Source organism: Setaria italica, chromosome I (assembly GCF_000263155.2).
Source record: "Setaria italica strain Yugu1 chromosome I, Setaria_italica_v2.0, whole genome shotgun sequence".
Taxonomy (NCBI): domain Eukaryota; kingdom Viridiplantae; phylum Streptophyta; class Magnoliopsida; order Poales; family Poaceae; genus Setaria; species Setaria italica.
The window spans coordinates 35,576,244-35,585,550 of record NC_028450.1 but is presented as its reverse complement, the minus strand read 5'-3'; the positions used below and the strand labels follow the sequence as shown (position 1 = coordinate 35,585,550).

General features: G+C 42.8%; 1 protein-coding gene across 1 annotated transcript; it reads right to left on the bottom strand.

The window, feature by feature from the left end:
* Window positions 1–1,129: 1,129 nt before the first annotated feature.
* On the bottom strand, window positions 1,130–2,272 carry LOC111258053. Its single transcript, XM_022828777.1, has 2 exons — window positions 1,810–2,272; window positions 1,130–1,341 (listed from the first exon to the last, which is right to left on the bottom strand). Exons 1-2 carry the CDS (start codon window positions 2,270–2,272, stop codon window positions 1,130–1,132), a joined length of 675 nt encoding a protein of 224 aa, XP_022684512.1.
* Between the last annotated feature and the right edge of the window lie 7,035 nt (window positions 2,273–9,307).

The window sequence follows — 9,307 nt, the reverse complement described above, 5'->3', positions numbered from 1 at the left end:
CATGTCTTGTTTATTTGCATCACTTGGAAGACTTTGCAGTTAAACAATGTGTACTATATGGTAGGCTTGTAGTCCTGTACTGTATTGTTGAGTGTGTGAATCGTGGTGATTGGTGAACTATTGAACTGTGTTGTGTGATTTGTGATTGTGATGAATTGAGATTATGAACGTTGTGATCTATTTATATGTTAAATGTCATCCATTTATACTTCTGGCGGGTATGCGGGCATGCCCGCGGGCAAAATATGCCCGCGGATAGCGGATAGCGGGCGCGGGCGCATAGTGCTGCCCGTGGCGGGTGGCGGGTGTGGGCGCGGGCACGAATATATTATCGCGGGTGCGGGTTTGTGGTTCGTATATCCGCGCGGGTTTTACCTGTTGCCATTTTTAGTGTCGAGGGCCCTATGTCCAGTCAGGAGTCGGTTGGTCGATTGTATTCCTAAGCCCAGGTGCTCAAAGTTTGCAGTGGGGTTATAAACGAGCGAGGAGTGGAGAAGGGGGTGTTCGAGGTCCGGTCGTGCTCAGGTCCGAGTGGAGGAGAGTGACAGGGGCTCAAACGTGCGCTAAGTGTTGAGAGAGTTAGAGAGAGTTTTGATGTGCTTCGTGTGTGTCTGGGAGAAAGAGGGCCCGCCCCCTTTAATAGTCCAAGGGGACGGCCTTACAAGTCAGGGAGAGGGAGAGAGAGTGCACGGGCGCTGCCTAGTCTTGTCGTTGCTTACATCGTCGGGTACGGTATGGCCATCACCCTCTTTCCCTATTCATGCTCCGTTGTGACGGGTAGGTAGCACAGTGTACGTCTAACACGGCATGACGACATTGTGCGGTGCGTGCGCAGGGCGTGGTGAGGTACGATCCTTTGTACGGTGGTTGACCTGGGTGTTTTCCCTTATCTGCTCCACGTACTCCCCGGCCCACACTGAGCGGGCATCCCCGGTCGGTCCCGACTGTGTCGGTCGGGAGGAGCGGTGTGCGTCGGTTCGACATACCCCCGGTCGAGGGAACTGGATTGGGATCGGACTATGGTCCCAGCCTGGCATCGCATATTTGGGCCGGCCCAGGCGTGCGTTGTCGCTGTACCTCTTGTTGGGCCGAGCGTTGCGGAAAGGCGATCCCATTGGGGACCCCAGATCTATGGACCTGTCAACTTGTGTCCTTCATTGTGGCATACGTAGCAAACCACGGTTGCTCCCTCATCAAGCTTCTTCACTCCCTTGACGGTGTTATATTGATGAGGTTGGGCTTGCTCCATCTTGCATTTTACTTGAATCAAGTCCTTGGTGAGGCGAGCCACTTCTTGCTTAAGTTTCTCATTCTCCATTGCGACTTCTTGTGTACATGTTTCTAAAAACACATTCTTAAAGAAAATTTGGTTGCAAAGAGGTGAGTCCAATTTAAATAAATTATCACAAGAAGTAGAGGCATCCTTTTTAGTTATTTTAATTGGTTCCTCAATTTTAGGTGCCTCGGTGGGGGTACTACCAATAGCTTCAAGTTTGCTAGCTAGCTCATTGTTTTCACCTTCAAGGATTTGCATTTTAATTAGCAAATTTTCATGACCTTCTTGAAAGCTAGCTAACTTTGCTTTTAGATCATTGATTATTTTGATTAGTTGCATATCGGTAGTGTTGTCACAATTCTTTGACTTTGATTTCAAGTTTGCATACTTAGTTTTACGTTCACTAAATTGAGCCTTTTGTCTAGTGCAAACTTCATTAAAGAATTTGACGGAATGAGCAAGTTCTTCGTAAGAAGGTTTTTCATCATCATCACTATCACTATCATTCTCACTAGAGGGTAAGATTTCGTTACCTCGTGCCATAAGGCACATGTGAGAAGATCTTGATGATGAGTGCTTGCGGTCGCGTCTCTTGTGATGGGCTTCTTCCTTACTTGAAGAATCATCCCATGTCTTGATTGTTGTGAGGGCTTTGGCCTTGCATGCCTTCTTCTTTGCCTTGGGTGTGGGGTTGTTTGGACAGTCGTCCACAAAGTGCCCCTTTTTGCCGCAACCATAGCATTCTTTATTTCTTTGCTTTCTTCTTTGGTTGGTGAAGATGCAATCTTCAATTTGGATGGGCACACCCTTGACATTCAACTTATGGATCAACTTCTCCACTCCTTGTATAAGCTTGATTGTTTCTTCATCAACATCAGAGGAGGAGGAGGAGGAGGCTTGGTCATCATCACTTGATTTATCATCATCAACATCATCCTTATCTTCTTCTTCACTTGAGGAGCTTGAGCTTGACTCAACTTGCTTCTTGCTCTTCATCTTCTTGTGCTCGTTGCAAGTGAGAGCAATGTTCTTGCTTGATGAAGTAGCTTCTTCTTAACCCATCTTGCGTGACATCTCAAATGCCACCAACTTGCCAATGACAATGGCCGAGGTCATGTTGCTCAAGTCCTCCATGTTGTGGAGTATGGTGATCATGCTTGCATATTTGTTATGTGGTAGTACCGAGATGATCTTCCACACAATGTTCGCATCACCTAGCTTTGTCAATCCTATAGAATTGAGCTCATTGATAATCAGATTCAAACAAGAGTACATATCACGAACAAGCTCATTTTCATTCATTTTAAAGGAATCATAGCTTTGTTTAGCTAGGCAATGTTTTTGCTCATGGACATTACTTGTGCCTTCAAGGTGCTCATGTAATTTTAACAAAATTTTATTAACATTAGCAGGGGTTAATGTCACACCCAGTTTTAAAACAAAACCAAGTGCTACCTATATGTATGCCAGGATCTAGTTTCATACATATAGTGACATCATTAGCGAATAACAGCAACATTATCACGTAAAGGAAAACAAAGACTTACAAGACCATCAGAGATACACAGCTTAACCCTGGAAACAGAGGCTCCAAACTTCACAGGCAATCAACTGGGGGTTGCGTACGCCTAGAACTCAGCATCATCTTCAGAATTTTTCACACACCTTCTTCTTCTGAGCAGCAGTAAGCAAGGGTGAGTACACTTATGGTTGGTTCTTAGCAAGGCCATAAGAAATAACCAGAATAATTATTTAAGTCCATCTTCAAGTGTAATTAATCATGTGAGGGTCAGGCCGCTCTTAACCATGAGCACTGCTGATATATCAGTTTTACACTCTACAGAGGTTGCACACCTTTACCCACAAGTTGCGTAAAAGTTTAAAGAACTTTAGACCCAAGCATGCTGTGCTGATCAGGCACAATACCACACTTATGAGGTGTGATTGCATAGGGACACTATGAGGTCTTTACAAAGATTCCCTAGTAAGTGGTAACCCGCTAAGGTTTCCGGATCGGTAGTGTGCATAAACCTCTCTCAAGACTTCGAAGCTACCATAGAGCAGATCAGTCTGAGGGCCGGGTTATACCCCATCTGTCGCCACCCCTCTTGCCCTTTCGGTAAGATTACCCCAGACTGATGTCTCTAATTAATTAGCCAAGACCAGAGCCATGATAGTTCTTGTGGTTGCACTGTTTTCTTGGGTGGTTCTCCATGTTCCAATTAACATCAACATGGTATTATAAATAAGCATAGATAAAAGGATGGTTAGGGACACTTGCCTTTCTCCAACGAAAAGTTACTCTTACTGCTCTTCAGATCTTGCTTTCTTGAAACTCTAAATCTTCAAAACTTTGGAGCAACGATCCTTCTACTCGAAGAAAACACTGGCACAAACATACAAAGCAAACAAACAAGTATAACTAAGAACAATACATCAAAATAAAAGAAAAGCTTTAAAAGAGCATGCTAAAGGATAGGGCTCGAATCTAAGGTCACGTGAACGCAAGAAGCACTGAGAACGGAACTATGGTTGACAAAGCAAAACTATTGAGAGGTTTGATTTATAAAAGAAATAAAAAGACTATATGCTTGATCCATTTTAATTAAATAAAACATGCACATAGCTTATTTCAAAGAAAGACCCTATTTGGAATTATGCAAGTTATATTTAATCATTGAAAACGCGGTAAACTTAATCATATTTTATTTGTAGATATTAAAGTACGAGTTATGCCAATTTAACAATTAACTTTAGAAACTCAGAGCATGTATAAATCATCTAATCGAACTTTGTATTTTGGGTTCAACTAAACATGTTAATGTGGAAAAGGTATTTATAATATTATTAAGCATATTAACCTTATTTATGAAAACCGATGGATAACACTAGATATCTTTTATTTAGAAAAGTTGGTTATAAATAAGAATTAACCAATTAAATCTTAGTTTATGAAAATGGGATAGAACCTAACCAACTTTTATTTAGAAAACGAATTGAATAAGAATTAGTCAAGTTAATATTGATTATGAAAAAATCGAGGTAAACCCTACTTAAATTCTTATTAAGAAAAGACATTCAAATAGGCTTTAATCAAATTAATATTAAATTTTTTTTTAAAGACATGCAATGGTGGACAAGCTCACTACTAAAGTGTGTTTTATGTTGTTATAAATCTAACACAATTTGAACGGATAGAAACGGAGCTAGAACGTGTAACCTTTAGATTGAACAAGGTTCTAAGGACTTATTTGCGAAACCGTAGACTACAGGGACTAGCAAGGAAGATACCTTAGACTCAGTGAACAGAGCTCGTGAAAAGGATTTTAGAGTCTTCCAAATATTGGATTTAACTCTAGGAAAAGGAGAATAAATTTTAGAAAAACTTGGAGAATATTAGAAGGGTCTGGACAATGCATGTCTAAACGCATTTTTGGAACTTTTGCACTCATGAAATACCAAGATGCATCGGCATGAATGCACATACACAGAACAACCTTATTTAATTCTGAAAAACAAACAATTATTTTTCCTATACTAAATTTCCTGTGAAGAAAAATAAATGTTGGAAAAAAATTTAAAATTATGAGAAAATCATTGTTTATGTATTCTTTTTAATCACATCCTGAAATTCAAAAATTTCAGGGTGTGACAGTTAACACTTGGTTAAAAATTCCAATGCTCAAGGATTCAAACAAGCAATTTTGGCTCGAGCATTAAGATGAATTTCTTTTTCATCACTTGTGGTTGGTTTTTCGAGATTTTTTAGGGGCTTCATCCTGTCGCGAGTGACTCTCCAAATTCCCAAATCTACCGCCTCAAGGTAGCAAGCCATTCGAGCACTATAGTAGAGAAATTTAGTGCTGTCAAAGTGCGAAGGCCTAAAGGTATCCATCCTTTCCCACTCTTATCTAGTGTCGGCTCAACAGCGGTGAAGCCAAAGGTCCAAAATGAGCCAACCAACTTTGATAACACTTGAAGGGATCGTGATGCCTAAGGAGGGGGGGGGTGAATTAGGCAACTTAAAATCTACTTCTAAACTATGGCCTCAGTTTTCTGACCTAGGCAAAACCTATGCAACAGAGAGAGAAAAACTATCTAAATGTGCAACTACGGTTTTTCTAGGTGTGTTGCTGTCTCTACCGCAAAAGAGTTATGCAATCTACGTTCCAATCCTATCAACTAGCCTATCAACTAAGCTAGGAAGATAAAGAACACAACCTAAGTATTCAAAGTAAATGCGGAAGCTTAATTGAGATAGAGATATAAACTCCCGTTGGACGACACCGGTATTTTTACCGAGGTATCAAAAAGCGTGCAAGCTTTCCCCTAGTCCTCGTTCGAGCTCCTCGCAAGGAAGCTCTCGCAGGGACCAAGCTCCCGATCAGGTAACTCCATGGATAGCTCCAGGCCTTCCCATGCGCAAGTGGGTCTCCGAAATAGCCTCTCCCAAATGCTTCCCACCATCTCCACTATCAAGCTTCCAGCCGAAATGCCACGGGCCTTGTTCCCTCCATACACAATGGCGGCCACACCACAAACGCGGTTGGTGTGGTCTTGCAAGACTTACAAGCCTCGCCGAGTACAAACACGGTGCGCACAAGCACCTTCTTCTTTTGAGGTATGCAAAACTCACTAAGTACTAAGCCTAAGCCTAGAGCAAGCACATATGAGCGTGGTCTAACTAACCTAAGCACTTCGCAAACCACCTATGCTAATCACCAAGTGATTCTTTAAGCCCTATGCATATGGAGAGCACTAGAAGTGAGCCTCAACTCTCTTGGTCTGTTTCCTTGATCCTCTACCTCCCAAATGGCCGGTTGGGGGTGGTTTTTATAGCCCCTATTTAGAAACTAGCCATTGGGGCGGGCACAGAAATTCTGCACTGTCACTGGACATGTCCGGTGCTGCCATGTGGACTAGCCGTTAGGCTATCAGGACTGACCATTGGAGCTACAGTGCACTTCTGGTGCACCAGACCTATGAGCACAGGAGACGTCCGGTGCCTTAACAGCCTCTCCAACTGGGCTGCAACTGTCTATGGAACCCCTATCCAGTGAGGGCTCCGGTGCATGTCCGATGCTGCATTAGACATGTCCGATGTGCCTGCTGCAGTTGCTTCCTAGTGTACACCATGCTGTCCGGTGCTCCTCCCTGAGCACATCGGACATGTCCAGTGCTTCCTGTGCAGCACCGACTTGTTTGGTTTCTTCGCGTGTCTTCTTCCGGGTCTTTTCTATCTTGTGTCTTGGACTATGCTTGATCAATGAAGGTCTTCAACATGTCTTCTCAGTCTTGCTTGAGGTGCTGATCATCCAAATCACCATGTCGCCTACATCCAATTCCACACGTGCATCATATTGAACTACAAAATAAACCCTTGCAAATTCATTAGTCCAACTTGGTCATGTTGATCATCAAACACCAAAATCCAAACTAAATGGGCCAAGGGTCCATTTTCCTTACAACGTCATTTGAGCTCGAACTCACTTGATAGTTTGCATATGTAGAAGAAGAAACATGATTGTAGTTGATCAAAATGAGTATCCACCTTTCATAGCTAGTATATATGGCTCATTTCATGGTTTAGTAATGGAGAAATTTGAGGTCTTTTAGATTGGGAATAATGGTGGATTTTTTTTATTTATACCCCATTTGAGCTCAAACTCACTTGATAGTTTGCATATGTAGAAGAAGAAAGCTTTTAGTAGTTGATCAAAATGAGTATCCACCTTTCATTGCTAGTATATATAGCTCATTTCATGGTTTAAAAATGGAGAAATTTATAGTAGTTGACCAAAATGGGTATAGCGTAGATGGCGACTGTTTTTGAGTCCTCAGCCTCGCATGGAGTTCGTGAGCAACTGAGGCCGGACCTCCCTCTCATTGCGTGCGGCGAGTGTAAGAATAAGATTGTGTTGGAGTATAGAGTGAAGGAGTGTCCCAACAAGGGCCACATCTTCTACAGGTGTCCGGATCGCAACGTGAGTTCTCTCCATGTTTTTTATGGATTGTAGCCATTTTTTGTGATGATTTTGATTAAAGTTCTTGATTTGGTGTTCTAATTTTAGTGGGATGGTACTTGTCAGTGCTTTAAATCTAGCAACCTACCAAGGGAGTACCCGAGGTAGAGTTTTGGTTGGTGGGTGTCGCCGAAATCAGGAGCTCCATGGTGTACGTAGTCACGCGATTTAGACAGGTTCGGGCCGCTAGATCGCGTAATACCCTACGTCCTGTGTGTTGTTTTGTTTGTATTGGATCGAACTTGTTTTGAGGGGGTCCCTGCTCACCCTTATATGCTGGGGGAGCAAGGTTACAGGGTGGTTATTTTACAAGAGTACTAGTCGGATACGACTGCAGAGTTCTACTCTAACTCGGAAGAGTAGTTTCCTTGTCTATGACTAGTCTCCTGGTAGTCCATGTAGAGCACGCCACCCTGTATCATAGTCTCCATGTCTTGGTATGTCTCGGTATACTTCTTCTCGTATGGATCAGTACAAACCTTATGGTGGGCCCATGGATGTATGCCAGACAGTACTGGATGTCCCGGTTGGTACTGGGAGGAAGAGCATGTTAAGCACGTGCAAAAATTGGCTGAGGCGGCTGATGAGAATGCACATGTGCATGAAGAGGTGAACCAGCAAAAGAAGCCCATTGATGAGGAAATGACGAAGAATTTGTCTGTTTTAGTTGGAATTGGTCGTGAAATCCTTATTCTGTTGAAGTGCCTTGTAGGTTTGGTTTGTTTAGTGCTATTTGGGATTGCCTACATTGTATCAAGGCTTTAATAAATTAATGTTCAAGTCAAACAGCTATGGTAGGGTACTAATTAATCATGTTGAGTAATGGATATTTTGGACCTTTTCATTAATTAATTAATCATGCATGTTGTGTAATATATGGATATTGGCATGTTCAAGTTTTTGATATGCTCATGTAATGCAGGTGAACCGGCAATGGATGTACAACGCTGACCGCCGCTCCCAAGAGTTCATTGAGGGCGTGCATCTTTTCCTCAGTGTGGCTGAGGCAAACAAGCGGAACGGTTTCATGTGCTGCCCATGTGTTCTTTGCAAGAATGTGAAGGATTATGCTTCATCAAGGACCCTTCACGAACACTTGTTTAGGTCGGGTTTCATGCCTGGCTATATTTGTTGGACCAAGCACGGAGAGAGTGGTGTTATAATGGAAGACGATGAAGCAGAAGATGACGATGACAACATTCCTGGGTTCACTAAATACGGTGCCTTTGATGAAACTGCAACGGGGGAAGCTGAAGAAGAGGTGCGGTAGAAGATGAGCCCACTGATTATCTTGGTCAGACCATTCGTGATGCACAAAGAGACTACGAAAGTGAAAAGGAGAGGATTAAGTTCGAGCGCATGTTAGAGGATCACATGAAATTGCTATACCCAAATTGCGAAGAGGGGCAGAAAAAGCTGGGTACCACACTGGAATTGTTGTAATGAAAGGCAAAAAATTATGTATCCAACAAGGTATTTGGGGAGTTACTGAAAATCATAAGGAAGATGCTTCCGAAGGATGACGAATTGCCTATCACTACATACGAAGCAAAATAGGTTGTCTGCCCTCTGGGATTAGAGGTGCAGAAGATACATGCATATCATAATGACTGCATCCTCTACCACGGTAAGAAGTCCAAGAATTTGGATGCATGCCCAGTCTGCGGTGCATCGCGGTATAAGATCAGGCGAGATGACCCTGGTGATGCTGAGGGCGAACGCCCCAAGAATAGAATCCCTGCCAAGGTAATATTGTATGCTCCAATAATACCACATTTGAAACGTTTGTTCTGAAATAAAGAGCATGCAAAGTTTCTGCGATGGCAAAAAGAAGATCGTAAGGTGGACGTTATGTTGAGACACCCCGCTAATGGGTCCTAGAGGTGAACAATTGATGGAGATAGGGTTCCCGATCTTCCGTCAGGTAGAGATAACTATCGTTTTGGTGGAGCACGACACACCAATCCGGCTTCAGATCAAAAGACCCAAACTCTGCAATCTTAGCACC

Bases quoted from the DNA above. Each gene is read 5' to 3' on its own strand.
- LOC111258053 (XM_022828777.1), bottom strand. From the start codon at position 2,272: ATGAAGAGCAAGAAGCAAGTTGAGTCAAGCTCAAGCTCCTCAAGTGAA. The intron at 1,342-1,809 runs GTAACGAAATCT...ATGTGTTTTTAG, and splicing joins CATGTGCCTTATGGCACGAG to AAACATGTACACAAGAAGTC.